The sequence below is a fragment of the Macaca fascicularis genome, chromosome 1 (genome assembly GCF_037993035.2).
Source record: "Macaca fascicularis isolate 582-1 chromosome 1, T2T-MFA8v1.1".
NCBI classification, from domain to species: Eukaryota; Metazoa; Chordata; class Mammalia; order Primates; family Cercopithecidae; genus Macaca; species Macaca fascicularis.
In genome coordinates, this window is record NC_088375.1 from 195417917 (window position 1) to 195438352 (window position 20436).

Here is a 20436-nt window from a genome sequence, read left to right on the forward strand (position 1 = left end):
CTTAACCAGAAATTTCAGCATACTGTGACATAGTATGAAAAATTGGTCCCATTCTCTCAGAACCCAGTATCTCCAAGATTTCTAGTATCTTTTTACATAATGCTATTTGTTTAATCATGTAAGTAGGACAGATATCCTACATGTTCATGTTAATATCCGTTTTTTTTTTTTTTTTTTTGAGACAGGGTCTTGCTGTGTCACCCAGGCTGGAAAGCAGTGGTGCAATCATGGCTCACGTGATCCTCCCACCTTAACCTCCCTAGTAGTTGGGGCTACAGGCATGTGCCACCATGCCTAATTGCTTTTTTAGTTTTAGTAGATACAAGGTCTTACTATGTTTCCCAGCCTGGTCTCAAATTCTGAACTCAAGTGATCCTCCTGCCTTGGCGCCCCATAGTGCTGGGATTATGGGCGTGAGCCACCATGCCCAGCCATATTAAACAAAATTAACAAGGATGAAAGAAAACAAAATCTATTAAGCTCTACAATTTATCCGTCAAGATATTTTGATTCGTATAATGCATTTAAGTACCTATAACATGATTATACTCCAGGGTAACATTTATAGATAAGGTAGTGCTTGAAAAGAAAATCAGGAAATACAAAATATTTGTTACTGCAAGCAATTTTAATACAAAAGTGTGTCTTGTTTTTAAACAGTTCATTGGTAGAGCTTCAGTTTCTGCCTCAATTAAAACCAATTGAGATAATCACACAGCAACATGGTCGGAGCTGAAGAACAGCAGCTAAAAAACAGGAGCCCCAGACAGCCCCTCTTCATGGTCACTTGGTCAGTTGACTTTATTACGCACAAAAAAAGACGAAAGCAAACGGGACTGGTTAACAAGTGTGCTGGTGAACTCCATTAAAGGACGAGCACGTGTTTGTCTTACGTCCACATTTTCAGAACAGGCTCATGGAATTCATTCCTCAGTTTGTGGGAAGTTGATCGACCATTTAAATAAATAGCAAAAAGAGTGGATAAAACAAATTTGAAATTCACAATGTCACCAACAAGCCTATCCCTTGCCAAGGGTCTGGGTCCTGGTGAACACAAGAGTTATCGGTGTCTAGGCTGGTAGGGAGCAACAAATCAAGTTTAAAACCCCAAATGTTCTGACGTTTTCTGAACATGTACATTTACCCCTGAATTCTAGCAGCCATTTGTCCTTTAAACACCCAGTACTGAAACAATATCCAAAGACAGTATTGCAATGAACTCCTTTTGCTGTATCATGTGCAAATGTTACTTAGATGAGGTTCCCTCTCTTTAGCTAAAAATCACAAAACATTAAACAATGGAAAAAGCAGTAATAAGTGCCCTCCCCTCAGTTCTTGCTAATTGAGGTGTCTATGATTTACAAAAAAAGAGTTCCTTAAACACTGCAGGATTCTTATTTTTTTTTAATATAATTTATCTTGCTGAGATAGCAAGTCAAGTTTATAAAGAAGATGCATTTAGGAATAATCCTAAAAGATAAAGCAGGTTTACAACCCTGCACCGCGCAGAAACCCTATTAATAGGCTTTTTTTTTTTTTTTTTTTTTTTTAATACACATTTGTATCTTGACCTTTTCACTTGTTTTTCTCAAATATTTCATTTCTGGGCCCCATCCATTACAGGGTTACCAGGAGGCAAATTTTATCTACATAAATATTCACATGAAAATAGTAACTTACAAAAAGAAAAAAAAATAAGGCAGCTTCATAACACAATTATTCTTTTACACTTTTAACAATATAACTTCTCCCGTTCAGAATAAATATACACCCAATGTACGGAGCAGGATTCAAAGTGGAGAGTGGCTTGGGGGTGCTTGGACAGTGTTATCGCTTGGGACCTGGAGTCCTGGGGGAGGCAGTGGTGGTCTTCTTAGACATGGTTGGGATTTTGGAAGGTTTGTTTAGCCCTCTCCTGGAGTTGCCTTGGCCCCCTGCAGCGCTGCTTTCTGAAGTGTCGGAACAAGCAGACTGTGTCTCTAAGAGGTCAAAGTCAGAGGCATCGCTTCCTCGCCGGCTGCTGGCTCGACTCCCGGCTCGACTCCCAGCCCGACTCCCAGGGCGACTGGCTGACTTTTTAGGGTCTGGAATTCAAGAATCAAACAGCAGACTTACAGAGACGGCATGGGGTGGAAGAACAAGTGAGCAGAGGCTAGGGTTCTGATCCTGTGTGATCTTAAGCAAATCTCACAGCCTTTCTGCACCCCCGTTTCCTCATCTATACAGAAGTTGCTGAGGCCTTTTCTAGCTTTGTGATTCTACTTGAGAAGCTGTCTCCTAGGGATTAGAAAGCCACTTCTATCAGCAGCACTGTCACCTTCCATGCCCCCAAAGTGGAGGCAAGCAGGGTTGCTCAACCACCTCAGCACAGGTGGGTGAGCCTGCCAGCTGGGCTAATCCATGGGCAGGATGGATAGAGGCCAAATGAGGGGAAGCAGCCAGCAGGAAATGAAGGCAGATTCCTAGGTTCCCATGAGGAACAGCAGCAGGGGAACAGATGTGATCTTCCCCTGCCTTTCTCAGTTCAACAGCAGCCATCATAAGTATGATGTGTTGGAAACATTACTAGCAAGCTGCTCATCCCAACACTGGACTGGTGTCTGAGGAAGACCCACATTTCCTTTTACATTCTCTCAAATGAGATCATTTCTGATGAGAACACATGGCCCAGCTTTTGGCTGTGGAAGCATCTCATCTCAGAAGGAAAGCTTAAAGCTAATTGTAATGACAGAAAAAGTAAAGGTCACTTGAGCATCTGCACGTCTGTCTTTCTGGGCATTACACTAAGTGCCACTCTCATTACCGGCTCCTTGGGAGCAGTGAAACATTCCACACAGGCTGTTGTTTCCAAATTCTCAGCCTGGCTTGTAGGCCACGGGGCAGGTACTTACCTGCCCGGTTAGTTTTGGCACCTGTGGAGGCCGGGGAAGAACTATTGCTGGTATCACCAGCAAGGGATGTCCGACTAGAATGAAAAGTTGGTGTTGGTCGTTTCAACTTGCTACCTGATGATGAGATAACCTTAAAAAAAATAATAAAAAGGTCACATTTTACTTGGTAAAATCTTTGCTAGAAATTCAACTTTCAAAGGTCTCCAAACACCTCCTTACATTTGTTCAGTTGAAAAGCAAATTAAAAGTCCAGGAAAACAAAGATTTCTCTTAAAGTATCCTAGGTCATATATTTTGATAATTCCCAAAATAAAAGTTTTATGTTCCAATTAAAAGTTTCAAAATGTCTTCAAATACCTTTTGTTTTACTAATTTCCACTATAAATGGAAAAAAAAAATCCTCAGTAAGATTACAATAGTTACAACAAACGATTATGGTGAATGAGTAAAGGAAAAAGAAATTCGAATAATCCTAGGTATCAAGATTTTGGGGTTAAAAATTTGAAATGAGTTTTAGCCCCACCTATTTGATATGGAGATTCAAGTATTACTCCAATCTCTTAACACTAAGTAGGTGCAGTAACTTTAGTAAGATCTTTTAGTCATTATCCTTATTGGTAAAATGCAGATAAAATTACCTAACTCGTGGATCAAATAAACTATGAGAAGCACATGACTGTGGGACTGAGACATCAGGAACAAGTCTGTGTGTGAAGAGCCTGGAGACCTGGGTTTGAGTCTGGGTTCCGGGACTGGTTGAAATCAACATCTGTCTTTGCTTCTCTCTTGGGAAATCAGGGATTAAATCCTGCCTCTCTGACTTCATTTCTACCACACTCCTCATCAGTCCATCCCAGCCACACTGGCTTCCTTGCTGTTTCACCAATGGCCCAGTGAGGGTCCCCCAGTCTTGTCCCCTTGCTGTTCATTTTGCCTGGACTGTTGTTCACAATCACTACCCCCCAAGGTACCCCAGATACGTGTGGCTGACCCCTCATTCCCTGCGGAGGCTCTACTGAAAGGATGACCTTAGCAGAGAGGTCTTGCCTCACTACTCAGAACACTGCTTGTACACTTCTATTCTCTCCCCTGCTTCCTGTGTTCTGCACAGTACTCATCACTGTCTTACGTATGATATTACTTGTTCGTTGCCCGTCTCTCCTGCATTAAAGCATCAACTTCATAAAAGCAGGGACTTTGTTTTGTTCACTCTCACATCCTCAGCATGTAAAATTGTCTGGCACAGAAGAGGAACTCAATAACAACTTGTTGAACAAATAAATGATATATAGAAGCACTTCCCAAACTGGAAAAGAGCTATATATTATTATCACTGCTGCCAACAGGTGCTATGTTTCCTATTTAAGTGATGTTTTTTGGTTTTTTAGATAGTAGTCTTAACTGCAGGAAAAAGAATATTTTAAATGTGTGGGTTTTTTTGTTTGTTTGTTTTTTTGTTTTGAGACAGAGTCTTGCTCCATCACCCAGACTGGAGCGCAGTGGCATACTTCACAGCTCATTGCAGCCTTGACTGCCCAGGCTCAAGCAATCCTCCCACCTCAGCCTCCCTACTGGCTGGCTTATTTTTGTATTTTTTGTAGAGACAGGGTTTCTCCATGTTGCCCAGGGTGGTCCTGAACTCCTGGGCTCAAGTGATCTGCTCACCTCAGCCTCACAAAGTGTTGGGATTACAGGGGTGAGCCACCTTGTCCAGACTTAAATCTGTGTGGGTTTTTTTCTTTTTTTTTTTTTTTGAGACAGTCTCACTCTGTTGCCCAGGCTAGAGTGCAGTGGCACAATCTTGGCTCACTGCAACCTCTGCCTCCCAGGTTCCAGTGATCTCCTGCCTCAGCCTCCCTTGTAGCTGGGACAACCAGTGCCTCCACCACATCCAGCTAATTTTTGTATTTTTAGTAGATACGGAGTTTTGCCATGTTGGCCAGGCTGATCCTTAAACGTTTTAAACATCCATTATTTGACCTTGTCTCTACTTCGCTTTTTAAAAAACGAAAAAAAAAAAAAAAAACACAACCACTTACGCCACATGCTACAGCATGCCATTCTAATTTTTCTTTGAAATCAATTACGTAAATTGTTTTCCAGGACCTTTAAGACGTTTATGCAAATAGAAGAGAAAAGCAACCCATCTCATTGTGTTTGCTGTACTTCTTAAATTTATCAAGAAAAAGCATAAGCGACAGAAAGTGATTAACACTCAAGCACAAACTTTCCTGGCCACATAGGAGGAAGAGCACCAGTTTCAGAAGCTAAGGTTCCTGAGCACTGCTGCTGGAACACAACAGCTAGACCCCGGGCTAGAATTCCAAGTCAGAAGATGGCCTGGCTACAGAACACAATAAGTAAGGAAAGATGAAGCCTCAAAATGAAATGAAACAGAAAATAAAACCTTAAGACAGAACAAAAGCCCTGATTTATCAGAACTGTATGAGAATTTGTACCTCATCATTAAACATCTAAAATTTAAAATAGAACTTCTGAGATTTTTATGAAACTGGAGCCATTAAGGAAAGAAGAAAAGCAAGATGAGCAGGGTAAATCTAGGAGTTTAGTGGCAGTAGGTCCCCAGATCATACTCTAAACCAGATATGTTTCTGAACTGGAGTTTTAGCTTGGAGTAAAATGAACCTCTAAACAGCGGCTCATTCACAGCCATTGCCTTCTTGTACATCCCTTGTTTCCCTGGCTAAGGCTTTCTAAGACTGAAGGCAACACTGTCTTTTGAGGCACAAGAATCCAATGTTTCCCGGTAGGAGCTAGAATGCAAACTGCACTGCTATCAGACAAGCCACTAGTCCATGTTTTATTTCTAAAACACTGCTCTTCCAAAAGCGTTCAGGCATTTTAATGGCTGCACTTGAACATGCTTAATTGCTGGCATGTGTATTCAAATCAAGGCTACAGAAACTCAAGTGCCTAGGCCAAGAAATTCAGAAGCTAGAATGTGAGCCTCAGAGCAGTGTTCACTGGTGCTGTGCTTGGCTGAAGGAGACAGCACCCATGCCTCGGACCAGTGTGGTGTGGCAATACCAACCACCCTGGACATGTGTCTCAGGGTGGGTGGCGCCAACCACTCTTCTGTTCTAAGCAAAGATAGAACATTGTAGAACATGCGCCATAGTTGAATTTCAAGTGTTCATAACTCGTCTGAGTATCTGACATTTGGAGATTCCAAGAGGCCTGATTATAAATGATATCAATAAACAAATCTCCAGGAATGACCATCATTTACCATTCTGAACAAGTATCATTCTCAAGATTGTTATAAAGTTATTAAGTTATTAATCTAGTTTCAGGTATCTCTTATTTCTCTCCAATTTTGGTGAATCCGAGTTAGAAACCCCTGAAAACACTGGACTAGATGAATCAGCTGTGACAGCAAGCACCACAGAGATGGAAGAATGCAGGGATTCGTGTCAGGAAGAAGAGCTGGTCAAGTCCATTAGTGAGGGCCTTGTCTTGACTGTGTCCTCAGTCAGCAAAGCCATACTCTACCTCGGGGCTGGGCAGCTGGAGGTCAGGAGAATGGCTGTCCCTGATAGGGGTGCCAGCTTTACTGTTTACCAACCAGGGTTTGTCATAACAGCGAGAGAACTGAAGTGAAGTCTGTGAAACGGAAATCCAAAGGGAAGGATGGGAACAATTGAAAAAGGAACAAAAAGGGTGCACATTGGGAACAGAAAAAAATAGAAGATACTAAATTTTAAAGACACAGAAAACAAAATAAAATGCATGTTGGTCCATCAGGATGAGAAGGACCAGGCAGGCACTAACATCCTTCATACATAACCCATCGTAACATCAAACTTAGCTGTTAGCTCCACTGCACAGCCAGTGCCTGGATTTTCTTTCCTTTTCCCTTAAATTTTTTATTTTTTTATTTTTATTTTTTAGAGACGGAGTCTTACTCTGTTGCCCAGGCTGGAGTGCAGTGGTGCATTCATAGCTCACTGCAGTCTTGCATTTCTGGGCTCAAGAAATCCTCTTGCCTGAGCCTCCTGAGTAGCTGGGACTATAGGTGCTCACCACTATGCTAGGCTAAATTTAAAAATTAGAGATGATAAATTTAGAAATTTGTAGAGATGGTCTTGCTATGTTGCCCACGCTGGTCTTGAACTTCTGGCCTCAAGGGATCCTCCCACCACAGCTTCCCAAAGGCTGGGATTACAGGCATGAGCCACTGTGTTCAGCCTGGATTTTCAAAAGTAGTAACACTGGACGGGCTCAAACTTAAAGTGAGAACATGAGGAAATAAACATTTCTGACATAACCAGGCTGAGTGCATATTTTAATAAATGTCCTTTGGAGTCATCTTAAAGGCCATATATCTGTGTACTGCTAGGAATAGGGCAGCCTTGGTCTGTATATTTTCATGTTTTATTTATAAAACAAAACATTTTTATTTTTATTTCTTCTCCTCACTGGAGTCTTTCAGAGGCTACCGTGAACAATGAACATCTGTGAGGGTGGGAGTGGGGAAGAAGGGCATAATGGAGATCAGTACGTACCTTGGTTCCACTGGCTGGGGTGGCTGGAGAAGATGGCATGGATGTACAGCTGTGGTTACTCTGACTAGCACTGGAGCTGGAACGAGTAGGGGAAGCTGCCCGGGAAGATGGTTTGGACCTTCGACCCCGTGAGCGGAAGGGGGTCATTCCCTGGGATGCCCCCTCTGGTAGGATGAATTTCTCTCTAAGTTCAATGTTAGTTCTACCTCGTGCTAAAAAGGAAATAAACACACACACAATATCAGTTATTCTCAAAAATGTATCTTTGATGGCTATACAGTGGCTTGACCCCATGATAACAGTTATATAAAGTTATATAGGTTTAGTATCATCTGTGGGTACTTCAAAAATAGAGACAAACTCATGACACATCAGCCTTGTCAAGGTTCCTACCCATAGCAGATATGTTAACTGTATAATAAGCAAGTCTCTGTGTATAAAGAAGGACCAGCCCACTCTGCTGTTAGTGTCTTGCTTTGCCACTGTCCCTGGAGTAAGCACACTGTGACTACTAGAGGTAAAGCAGATGCAACAGTTCACAAACCTCTGAAATTAAATCAAAAGCCCTCTTTTCTCTCTCATAGTACATGTGTACTTTTTGCTCAATTTTTGCAGGATAGAGTAGAGAAAAATATTACTGAAATCGACATTGTTTAGACTCTTCTATTTGAATTCAGTCAGTAACAATCCTAAAGAAAGGAGTCCAGGAACTCAGGACAGTAAAAAGATCAGGAGAGAATCATTAAGAAGTAAACATGTAGGTGGGGAGAGAGAGAGACATCAAGACCATGCACAAAACTTGCTAGTGAGAAACTGTTAAGTGAAAAACTGAAAGAAGTAAAAGGCTAAAGGTGCAACTGCAAGTAGGAGAGGAACATCAAGATGCAAAGAACATGGAGACAGCACGGGAAGCCAGTTAGCGCTGTCTTGTGGCTTTCTGGGGCTGCACAACCAGAACTTAAAATGCGGATTCCATTGGAAGATCTTACGCACAGCCAACACAAATGTTAAATGCGAAAGATGCTACTAATTTAAAAGACATAATCCCTCTAGAATATGTTCTTAGATTATTTCTCACTGTAAGATGTAATCCTGCAGAAACCCTCTACCTCCTCATCCACTCTAAACTGTGCACTCTTTACAAAGTACTAGACACAGCTAAACAAATGGGACTGCTGGAGAAAAGGCAATCATTATGAGCAAAATATTTGTCATTCTTTTCTATAACAGATGTTTAACTGGTCAGAAACCATAAATCTAGAAGGTGGCAGGAAATTTTGTCCACTTTCTCTTCTGTCCTACCCCATATGGCCCTCAAGGAATTTGAGGAATTTTGGTAGAATCAGGTTTTAAATCAGGTTACGTAAGTGTCCAAGCAGCATGGTTCCAAATTCCTAAATCAAATCCAAATTCTTCTCAATATATTATATGCTGACAGAACATATCAAAGTATCAGCTTAAAAGCACTCACTTGGATATCAAAACCTCTGAGTTATAGTCTAAGCTCTGTTGCCAACTGTGATTTTTTCCTGCTCTGGCCTCAGTTTCCTCAGGCTCACCAGAGACGATCAGGTCAACCGGTCTCTAAGAGCCCTGTTGTCTAGATGATCTATGACTTAATGGTCCCTGAAATGCTAAACTGTTTCCTTCCATGATCCAGTGTGTCCTTCCTCCTCAAGTCTCAACTATACGTGACCCTTGGCCGGGCAAAGTGGCTCACGTCTATAATCCCAGCACTTTGGGAGGCCAAGATGGGTGATCACTTGAGGCCAGGAGTTCGAGACCAGCTTGGCCAACATGGCAAAACCCTGTCTTTACTAAAAATACAAAAATTAGCTGGGCATGGTGGTGCATGCCTGTAGTCCAAGATACTCAGGAGGCTGAGGCAGAAGAATCACTTGAACCCAGGAGGCAGAGGTTACAATGAGCTGAGATCACACCACTGCACTCCAGTCTGGGTGACAGAGTGAAACACCATCTCCAAAAAAAAAAAAAAAAAAAATAAAGTTCACTTCTGAGCAAATGCTGCCAGAAAAAAAAAAAAAAAGATGTAAGAGGAAAACTTTGAAATTGCATTGCAGTTGAAGGAAGTGACATTTTAAATGTTTTAGGAAGGGCATTCTCCAATACCATAACAGTGATATGTTCCCTATGCACTGCACAGTTCACAGAATGTGCAATAATGCACCTGACCGTAATTAGCATCCCTATGTTACAGAGAAACTGAAGTACTCACAGAGGCTGAGGTCAAGCAAAGTGGCAGTAGAGGTGGACCTACAACTCATGTCTTCCACTTGACTTGTCCTCTTTGTCCTCTGACCCCCAAGCCATTCCCAGCCTAGCTTTCTGCATCACCACCTACACTCGCTGTCTCCACTCCTCCCCTCAGACCACTCACGCTTCCATCCCCACCACTCACAGAAATAGCTCTGGCAAAGGTCACTGACAACCTCTATCTCAGGAGGGCAATGAAAATTGCTTAATGGCTCATGCCTGTAATCCCAGCACTTTTGGGAGGCTCAGGCAGAGTGCTCGAGCCCAGGTTGGAGACCAGCCTGGGCAACATGGTGAAACTCCAACTCTGCAAAAAATTAACAAATTAGCTAGGCATGGTGGCATGTGCCTGTAGACCCAGCTACTCTGGAGGCTGAGGTGGGAGGATTGCTTGGGCCTGGGAAGTCAAGGCTGCAGTGAGCTGTGATCACGCCACTGCACTCTAACCTGGGTGAGAAAGACGCTGTCTCAAAAACCAAAATGACAACAAAAGTCACTTAATCTCACAACCCAAGGGACATCACTATTATAATGTTGGTGTGTCTTACTCCTTTGCACATCTGTGTGTGTGTGTGTATACACACATACTAAGTGTATGTATATATGTATACTAAGTGTATACGTGTGTGTATATGTGTATATATGTGTGTGTATATATATCTCTAAGAGGGAGAACGGGACTGTGGACAGACCCAGTGGACACCCATGTTTTGGAAGTGCGCAGGGAGGAGCTGTCAGCAAAGGAGCAGGCGTCCTTGAAGCCAGGGGAGGACAGGGTTTCAAAAACACTGACCTGACCTCAGGTGACCCACCCGCCTCAGCCTCCCAAAGTGCTAGGATTACAGGCGTTGAGCCACCCCAGAAACTTTCCTCCATGCCCTACATGTCTCATGCAAAATTTTAACTAGCTGCTATGTATTATTTCATCATATGGATGTGAATTTATTTAACCAGTCCAATATTGCATTTTTGTTTAAATATTTTAAACATTGTAGCCAATGCTATGACAATTTGTAAAACATTTTGCATGTATCCACTATATTTCCTTAGAATAAATTTCTTTTTTCTTTTTTGAGACAGAGTCTTGGTCTGTTGCCCAGGCTGGAGTGCAGTGGCCCAATCTTGGCTCACTGTAACCTCTGCCTTCTGGGTTCAAGCAATTCTCCTGCCTCAGCCTCCTGGGTAGCTGGGACTACAGGCGCCCGCCACCACGCTTGGCTAATTTTTCGTATTTTTAGTAGAGACGGGGTTTCACCGTATTAGCCAGGATGGTCTCGATCTCCTGACCTTGTGATCTGACCTTGTGATCTGCCTACCTTGGCCTCCCAAAGTGCTGGGATTACAGGCGTGAGCCACCGCGCCCAGCCTAGGATAAATTTCTACATGTAGATTTTCTGGGGAGAAATTACATGATGTTTTACCTTAGGTAAAAACATCAACTGATAAATGTCAACCATGTGTCAAGGTTGACAGATGCCAGCTGATTCCAAAATGTTATACTAGTGTACATTCTCCAAAATAATATGAGTATATTAAATTTACTTCATTCTGGCCAATTATTGTGCTATGAGCATGAGTGCATACAGGAAAAAAATCTCACAATTTGTTAGGTAAAAGCATCTCTCCGCTGTTGTAACTTGCACGTGGAGGGTTACTACACGCTGCTCTCTTGGTTTTGAAACCCTGTCCTCCCCTGACTTCAAGGATGCCTGCTCCCTTGCTGACCTCTCCTCCCCACCCACTTCTAAAACATGGGTGTCCTCTGGATCTGTCCACAGTCCCGTTCTCCCTCTTAGACTCCACCTGCTGATGACCTCACCCATTGAGGCTTCAGTGCCACCATACAGTCACACCCAACTCCAAATGTATTAGCAGGGCAGGCCTTCCTGCTGGATGCCAGAAGTTATATCCAATGGCTGATAAGACATGACCAGAGCTGGGAACCAAAACCCTGGCACCAACGTAGGTCCCTCCCTCCCGAGGACAGTTCAGTCTATTGATTCTACCTCGAATGCCTCTTGAATCCCTGAGCCTGTGCACGCCCCCTTGCACTCAGGTGTTTCATGGAGCACCCCCTCCCCACTGGGTATCTGTAGCAGCCTTCCCACTGGCCTCCTTGTTTCTCATCTCACCACCCACCCAGCCCTCACTCATTCTCTCATTCTGCAGAATGCATTTTTTTTCCTTTTTTTTTTTTGAGATAGGGTCTCACTTCGTCACTCAGGCTGGAGTGCAGTGACGCAAACATGGCTCACTGTAGCCTCCACCTCCCAGGCTCAAGCGATCCCCCGACCTCAGCCTCTCAAGTAGCTGGGACTATAGGCATGTACGTACCACCTTGCCTGGCTAATTTTTGTATTTTGCAGAATAAATTTCTAAATGAAAATCTGTTAACAGTTCAGAATCCTTCCATAGTGTTTCACTGCTTATAGCAGAATTCACCAAGTGAGGTTTTCTAGGGTTTTCCTACAAAAGGGGTTTGGTCCTCTGTATTTCCCTGCTTGGGAGAGCTTTAACTCAGCATCTCCCAAATGCATTTGACCATGACTTTTCATTTTTTTTGAGGACCACATCTTGGGGACTAGGAAGGCACAATGTGGCAAGTACCCAGGACCCAGTGGTCTGGCATCCATCACCTGGCCCCTGATGCTGACCCCTGTCCAGAGTCTTATCTGGTCGCTAACCTTGTACACTTGGCTGCAGTTCCATGGGACTACTTGTCCTCTTACTTTTTCAGCTGCTGACACTTCTGTTCATATGAACATGGGGTTTCTGTACTGAGAACGTCCAGATCCCTTTTCCTGTCTGGTCAAGTGTTACCTCCTTTAAGATGTAGCTGAAGCAACACCTCCTTTTCCTTTTTCAAAACCTTTTTCTTGAGATAGGGTCTCACTCTGTCACCCAGACTGGAGTGCAGTATATACACACATACACTGACACACACACACACACACAATTTATTTTTATTTATTTATTTATTTTTAAAATTTTTTTTTGAGACGGAGTCTTGCTCTGTCACCCAGGCTGGAGTGCTGTGGCCGGATCTCAGCTCACTGCAAGCTCCTCCTCTCGGGTTCACGCCATTCTCCTGCCTCAGCCTCCCGAGTAGCTGGGACTACAGGCGCCCGCCACCTCGCCCGGCTAGTTTTTTGTATTTTTTAGTAGAGACGGGGTTTCACCGTGTTAGCCAGGATGGTCTCGATCTCCTGACCTCGTGATCCACCTGTCTCGGCCTCCCAAAGTGCTGGGATTACAGGCTTGAGCCACCGCGCCCGGCCTTTTATTTAGTTATTTTTTGAGATGGAGTCTTGTTCTGTCGCCCAGGCTAGAGTGCAGTGGCACAATCTCAGCTCACCACAACCTCCGCCTCCTCGGTTCAAGCGATTCTCCTGCCTCAGACTCTCGAGTAGCTGGGGTTACATATGTACACCACCAGGCCCAATTAATTTTTGTATTTTTAGTACAGACAGGGTTTCACCATGTGGGCCAGGCTGGTCTTGAACTCCTGACCTCGGGTGATCTGCCCGGCTCAGCCTCCCAGAGTGCTAGGATTACAGGTGTGAGCTATCGTGCCTGGCCATATATTTATTATTATTATTTTTTGAGACAGAGTCTCCCTCTATTGCCTAGGATAGAGTGCAGTGGCATAGTCTCGGCTCACTGCAACCTCTAGCTACTGGATTCAAGCAATTCTCCTGCCTCAGCCTCCCAAGTAGCTGGGACAACAGGCTCATGATACCATGCCCGGCAAGTTTTTTTTGTATTTTTAGTAGAGACTGGGTTTCACCATATTGGCCTGGCTGGTCTCGAACTCCTGACCTCATGATCTGCCCACCTCGGCCTCCCAAAGTGCTGGGATTACAGGAATGAGCTGCTGCACCCGGCCTATATTTATTTTTAAAAGAGAGATGGGGTCTTGCTATGTTGCCTAGGCTGGTCTTAAATTTTTGGCCTGAAGTGATCCTCCCCACTAGGCCTCCCAAAGTGTTGGGATTATATGTGTGAGCCACTATGCCCGGCCCAATACGTCCTTTTCCTGATACCTTCTCCATCTTAATGGGCAGTCATCTCTTCCTCTCTTGCTCTCTCAACTATTCATTTTACCAAATAGAAGGGCATGTATTCACATGTTTGTTCCCTGCACTAGGCTGAGAGCTTCTGCAGGCAGGGACCATCATCTTAATTTACCTTTGGATCCCAGTGCCAGGCTTGCATTTAGGGTTTCAGTAAGTATCCGTGAAACAGAGTAGCCTCTGTTTCTCTGAAATAGCCTCTGAAAACAATAGTCTCTCAACAGTTTCAAGGAACAGATCTCGCAACCTTCATGAACTCACTAAGAAGTGCTTCCATTAAGAAGTGCTCATTATTTCATGGGGATGAAGAACAGAAGCATCAAGCTGTGTTAAAGTGAGGAGTCAGTGGCCAGTGAGGCTCACTCTCTCGCTGTGTGACCTGCTCTCTTGCACACCAGCCACAAATGCAAATCCATGAATTTTCATGACTGAAACCACAAGGTTAAATTTGTGACTGCCAACATCTACTACATATAGACTGTTAAAGCAATTTAAAAGAGCAGATAGAATAGCTTTCCATAAGAAAGATAGTACAAGAAGGAAGATTATCCCATGTTAACGGCAACACATTTAACCTGTGCATTTTGTGATCTGAGAATCTGTTTAATTCTATCACAGGATCCTATGCTGATCTCCTATGTCATGACCCTGTTAGTCCCAGAGGCTATCATGAGGTAGGCACATTGTAACGCCTCATTAAATGACTGCTGAGGGCCCAAAGGGTGTCTCACTTGCTTTCCTAGCTGGGTGCATGCAGGATGCTGGGAAAATACAGTTTGTCATTCTTCTTAGGGTACGCTTACACATCATAACGAAACAAATAAACATAACGAGACAGTCCCTGTTTTCACAGGGAAATCTCTAGTCAATGGTCACCTCTTGGTATAGTATTTCACTGGCTAGAGATGCAAAGATGTGTGAACAATTCCCTATCGTCATCCTTCCAGGTTACTACAGCCATGCCAAACGCACACAATATAGGCATTAAGGTAATCTGAGACTGTAAACAGTGGTTAGCTAGCTCCTGCATGCTTCCATGATGCCTCATTTAGAAGGTCTAAACTTGCCAGGTGCAGCGGCTCACGCCTGTAATCCCAGCACTTTGGGAGGCCGAGGCCGGCGGATCACGAGGTCAGATCCAGATCATCCTGGCTAACATGGTGAAACCCCGTCTCTACTAAAAATACAAAAAAACTAGCCGGGTGTGGCGGTGGGCGCCTATAGTCCCAGTGCTGGGGAGGCTGAGGCAGCAGAATGGTGTGAACCTGGGAGGCTGAGCTTGCAGTGAGCCGAGACTGTGCCACTGCACTCCAGCCTGGGTGACACAGCAAGACTCTGTCTCCAAAAAAAAAAAAAAAAAAGTAAGTTCTAAATTCAAGTGAAAAATAAAAATAATGGCTTACTTAAATTGGGGTTTTAGAGTCTTGTCTTCTCCCTTTTATTTTCCTTCCTCTCTCTGTAATTTCCATCTTCTTGGTCTTTATGCTCTTAAGCTCACAACAGTAAAATTCCCATATTTCTGGTGCTCTCATCTCGGTCAAGAGACCAATGAATATTTAATTTATGCTAAGCCATGCCTAGCTAATATTAGCTTAATATGCTATAACTCACATGGATATTTGCATTTTATTTTTGTTTTTGTTTTGAGACGAAGTCTTTCTCTGTCGCCCAGGCTGGGGTGCAGTGGCGCTATCTCGGCTCGCTGCAAGCTCCACCTCCCGGGTTCACGCCATTCTCCTGCCTCAGCCTCCCGAGTAGCTGGGACTACAGGTGCCCGCCACCACGTCCGGCTAATATATTTTGTATTTTAGTAGAGACGGGGTTTCACCGTGTTAGCCAGATGGTCTCGATCTCCTGACCTTGTGATCCGCCCGTCTCGGCCTCCCAAAGTGCTGGGATTACAGGCATGAGTCACCGTGCCCGGCCAAGATATTTGCATTTAAAAAAAATATATTTGAAGATGCAAGGCAATGAAACAATTCTTGGTAAGGAACATTTTATATACACCACTTGGAAGAAATGAAAGCTATTTCTTCAGAAATAAACTTAAAAGCGGCCAATTTTAAGAATTAAAAAAGGTGTTAAGAGGGCAATTAATACTTTGATAAGCTAGAAAAGGCTGGGATGGGAGGAGGCGACAACAAACAATAAACGGAAGCTGTGAAAACTGATTTCTGGGGCAATCCCAAAAGTAAAAAGTAAACATTTTTCTCAAACTAGAAGGAAACACCAAATTCTAATTAAGCAAAATTTATGTACTAGCACTTGAATTTAGTAGTAAAGGTACTTTTAATGTTTACATTGATTCAAATATTTTCCTAACATTGGGTATTATAAAGTTAAAAAAAAGAGAAGATACCTAGTACTTGGTTGACTACTGTGATAGGATTTTCCCCCTCACCATTCTTTTCACTGGAGAAAAGATCTACCATTGAACCTGCAGAACCAGACCATGATGGCAGCCACCTCAAGCTCAGTTCATCAACCACCAAAGAGGCTGTCTTTGCTAAGGGAGTTATGCTGGCCACCTGACATTGGCTGGTGCGGGCATGTTAAAATTCAGTTCTAACCTATTGTTTAACGGCTATAGGGTTTCAGTTTTATAAGACGAAGAGACTTCTGTGGGTGGATGGTGGTGACGGTAGTACGACACAAATGTACTCAGTCTTGTACTTAAAAATGGTTAGGGTGGTAAATTTTATGTTATTTGTATAACAATCTGAAAAAAATCAGTTCTATGCCAAAATGTGTCTTTTAAATCTTCATAAATGAAATTTCTTAGATCTTCACTTATCTGGGGGAGCTAATATGTGTAATGATCAAAAACATACACAGTACCTTAGGTACAGGTATACCTATTATCTAGGCAGGAGCACTGGTTTTCTCTCCATCCAAAACATCATGATTTCCTGCGCCATGGATAAATTCAGAAACTGAAATATCTGATTTTCACAGTACCAGGAGATTGGCAAATCTAGCTAGCAAAATATTTTCATTTTTTTACACATGACTAAAGCAATATGCAGTTTGAGATACGTTCTACCTTTTAAAATAGCCGTGTAAAGGGAGGTAAGAAATGATAGTGCACACTGGTGTTAAGAACCTTGTCACGCACTTTGTACTGTCCTCAGTATAGCATTCTCTGTGGTCCAGAGACCCAAGGAAATATGCAACATCCATGAGTACAAAACCTACTGTAAGCAGTGTTTCCAGAAGTCATATTAATCCTTATAGAACTTCCAATACAGTTTTTCAAATAACTTTGTTCTCTTCTCAACCTTCACACCCTTCTACCTTATTATAATCCATCCTAGTCCTTAGGTGTTCATTGCCTAGAACCATTTTTTATTTGATTGAAGATAGCACATCCTGCCCATCGCTAATAAAGTTATGAAATTTAAAACTTCTGGAGAGTTCTCTCCACAGTCAATGGATTGAGATGATTACTGAGCTCCAGGAGAGCACTCCTGGAGAGACACAGGAAAGTCTTACCTTGTTTGCTCCAAGGGATGCTAAAAAAGGTGACTAGCTTTCATAGAAAATAGCTTCTAGATGGCCCTCCCCAATTTCCTTGGGATTCCAAATTTCAGATACTAAGATAAGGACAAAGCAAGCAGTGTTCTCCTGGGCCAGCAGCATGATGTTATCACAAACAGAGCAGGCAGCAAAGAAACGGCAATCAAGGATTCCAAAATGCCACATGCAATATATCTTTTATTTAGTCCCATCATACATGACAGGAAAAATGGACCTTATTCATAGATTTGAAAAGGAATAAAGTTGTTTTACTGAGTTAAAGTTAAAATGGCATATATTGTTTCTCATTAAAGCAATAAAAGACGACTTTTAAATTCTAAAACTAAATACTTTCAAGTTTTTATCAGAAAGTGTTTTCAAAGTTAATTTTTTTTTTTTTTTTTTTTTTTTTTTTGAGACGGAGTCTCGCTCTGTCACCCAAGCTGGAGTGCAGTGGCCGGATCTCAGCTCACTGCAAGCTCCACCTCCCGGGTTCACGCCATTCTCCTGCCTCAGCCTCCGGAGTAGCTGGGACTACAGGCGCCCGCCACCTCGCCCGGCTAGTTTTTTTGTATTTTTTAGTAGAGACGGGGTTTCACCGTGTTAACCAGGATGGTCTCGATCTCCTGACCTCGTGATCCGCCCGTCTCGGCCTCCCAAAGTGCTGGGATTACAGGCTTGAGCCACCGCGCCCAGCCCTCAAAGTTAATTTTTTGTAGACAGAGTCTTGCCCTGTTGCCCAGGCTGGAGTGCAGTGGCACGATCATGGCTCACTGTAGCTTTGAATTCCTAGGCTCAAGCAATACTCCCACCTCAGCCTCCAGAGTAGCTAGGACTACACAGGTGTGTACCACCATGCTTAGCTAATTAAAAAAAATTTTTTTTGGAGACGGGGTTTCACTATGTTGCCCAGGTTGGTCTTGAACTCCTGAGCTCCAGCAATCCTCCTGCCTCAGGCTCCCAACCTACTGGGATTCCACTGTACCTGGCCCCAGTTTTTCTTAAAAAAGGAACATCTAATGAAAATTATTACTGCTGAACTTTTACTCTGGTTTACTGTAGTAAACACAGAATGAATTAAAATAAGAGGAACTACTTATGGGCATATCTGAATTCATGTGAAAACTGCTGTGTTTAGCTCTGTCCTCACTCAATGCTTCAGAATATGACTATAAATCATTTCCAAAGAAGTTATGTACTGTACAGTAAACATTTCTGCTAGGTTTATAAATAAACCTTAATAATTATGCAGGCTGATCCAATAATAAACACACACAAAGGTGTGTCAGTCTCTGAAACATGTAACATGCTGGCTAGGGGCACATACTCTAGACTCTGATTGCCCTGAATTTGAATCTCATCTCTGCCATTTACTAGTTGTTGTCTTTGGGCAAAATATTTATGTTTTCTATGCCTCAATTTCCTATTCTGTAAAACACAGATAAAAGCATCTACACCTCATATGAGGCATAAATGTGTTACTTGTAAAGTACTTGTAACAGTCTGTGGCACATAAAACTATACAAGTATTTGTTAAATAGAAACTCAAAACAAATTCCATGGACAGTCTCAACAGTATTTTATGCACCATCAACTTGAGTAGTTAGAAAAGCTATGGTTTGGCCATTTCAAGCATTCATGAATGCAGCAGATACACAGAACCAAGAGATGTTACAGTTTAAGAAGCAAAGCCATTCTCAATGGGCTAGGGTGTGAGGAAGAGGGACAAAGCTTAAAAGCCAACCTATGGGAGACTGACTGGAAATCGAAGAGCTGGAATCAGAGCGCTTTATTTTACTCCCAGGATGGTGAACTAGAATAAAAAATATGTAAACACAAAGAAACAGAGACAGGGCAGGAAACGCAGAAACTAGTCAAGAAAGACAAATTGGCAGACAGTGGGGGAGCCTCTTGTGCACCCACATGCAGCTCTGCTAACAGGAAAAAGGCAAGGACACAGCTGAAGAGGATTTAGCAATTGGAATTGGTCATCTCTTCCCTGTTGCAGTTCCCACACACCCCCTAGCTGCAGGTGCCACCACTCATTAAATTGACAGTTTCCTTATGCTTCTGGGCTGGTGGGCCAGCCTTTTCACATTTAATAGAAAGACAACCCATGGTCTTGCTTAGGTGGCCACCTGCCTTACAAGTGAATGGGCTTACACGTAGGTGTCTTCATCCTCCCTCCTGGTCTAGGGGGCTCACCAGTTCTTCCCTGGATGAGAAGGGCCTAACACCCTCCCTGAGTGTCAGTCACAGGAATTACAGGCAAAGGGATCTGAGGCACTAAGAGGGAACCTAAAGGGCTTCACCAGGCTCCTTTCTAGGATAGTGTTAATTTAATACCCCAAACTGAAACATTCAAGTAACACCAATACATTCTTAATTCTCATTACTGCATTCCTCTAGACCTACCTCCCCAAACGGCATTAACCTCTTCAGCTTTTTCTCCCTGGCCTATGCTGGCACCCCTGAGTTCTAATCTGTGCTAGTGGGATGACACCTGGGCAGCTTAACAAAATAAAGACAGACAGACCCCACCATCAGTGCTTCCTGTAATAAAAGATCACTGCTGGGGGCATAGCTAACACGTAATTCATGCTCAGAATGGTTCCTTACCTCGGCAGGGATCATTTTTCACTAAAAATTCATCCAAGGCCATCCATCCTCCACCAACGCGGACCATCACGGTGCTGCGCAGAATACGGACCAGCCGCAACTGCTGAGAATCCCCAAACTGTAGAATCAAAAGGAAATTTAATTAATATATATGTCTTAAAGTAGATCTGTATTTTTCTCCCAAAGCAGACTGTATTCAGACAGGAATGACAATTTGATAGCTACGGGAGAATTTTTAACTCTCACAATTTTGCATTTTTATATATTTCACAAAAGGATTTTAAAAATAGAAAAGCAGAAATATCAACCTGAAGACTGGTGTCTTGATATACTTTTTTCTTTGTGAGACAGAGTTTCATTCTTGTTGCCCAGGCTGGAGTACAATGGCGTGATCTCGGCTTACTGCAACCTCTGCCTCCCAGGTTCAAGCGATTCTCCTGCCTCAGCCTCCCAAGTAGCTGGGTTTATTAGGCGTGTGCCACCACGCCCAGCTAATTTTTATATTATTAGTAGAGACAGAGTTTCACCATGTTTGTC

At 43.0% G+C, this 20436-nt stretch overlaps 1 protein-coding gene across 38 annotated transcripts in view; it reads right to left on the bottom strand.

Annotated features, from left to right (window-relative positions):
- Nucleotides 1-609: 609 nt before the first annotated feature.
- LOC101867430 (microtubule actin crosslinking factor 1) overlaps nt 610-20436 on the bottom strand; it is a 386272-nt gene continuing 366445 nt past the window's right edge. For 28 of the 38 annotated variants that reach the window (XM_074011478.1, XM_065533991.1, XM_074011506.1 and 25 more), the window contains 6 exons: nt 19900-20017; nt 19025-19093; nt 7418-7629; nt 6405-6515; nt 2892-3021; nt 610-2084 (listed from right to left, as the gene is read on the bottom strand). In XM_074011478.1, coding sequence (XP_073867579.1) covers nt 1828-2084; nt 2892-3021; nt 6405-6515; nt 7418-7629; nt 19025-19093; nt 19900-20017 — 897 coding nt within the window. In that variant the 3' untranslated portion in view covers nt 610-1827. The remainder of the gene's footprint in view (nt 2085-2891; nt 3022-6404; nt 6516-7417; nt 7630-19024; nt 19094-19899; nt 20018-20436) is intronic. The other 10 variants (XM_065534032.1, XM_065534034.1, XM_074011454.1 and 7 more) reach the window with 3 other exon arrangements.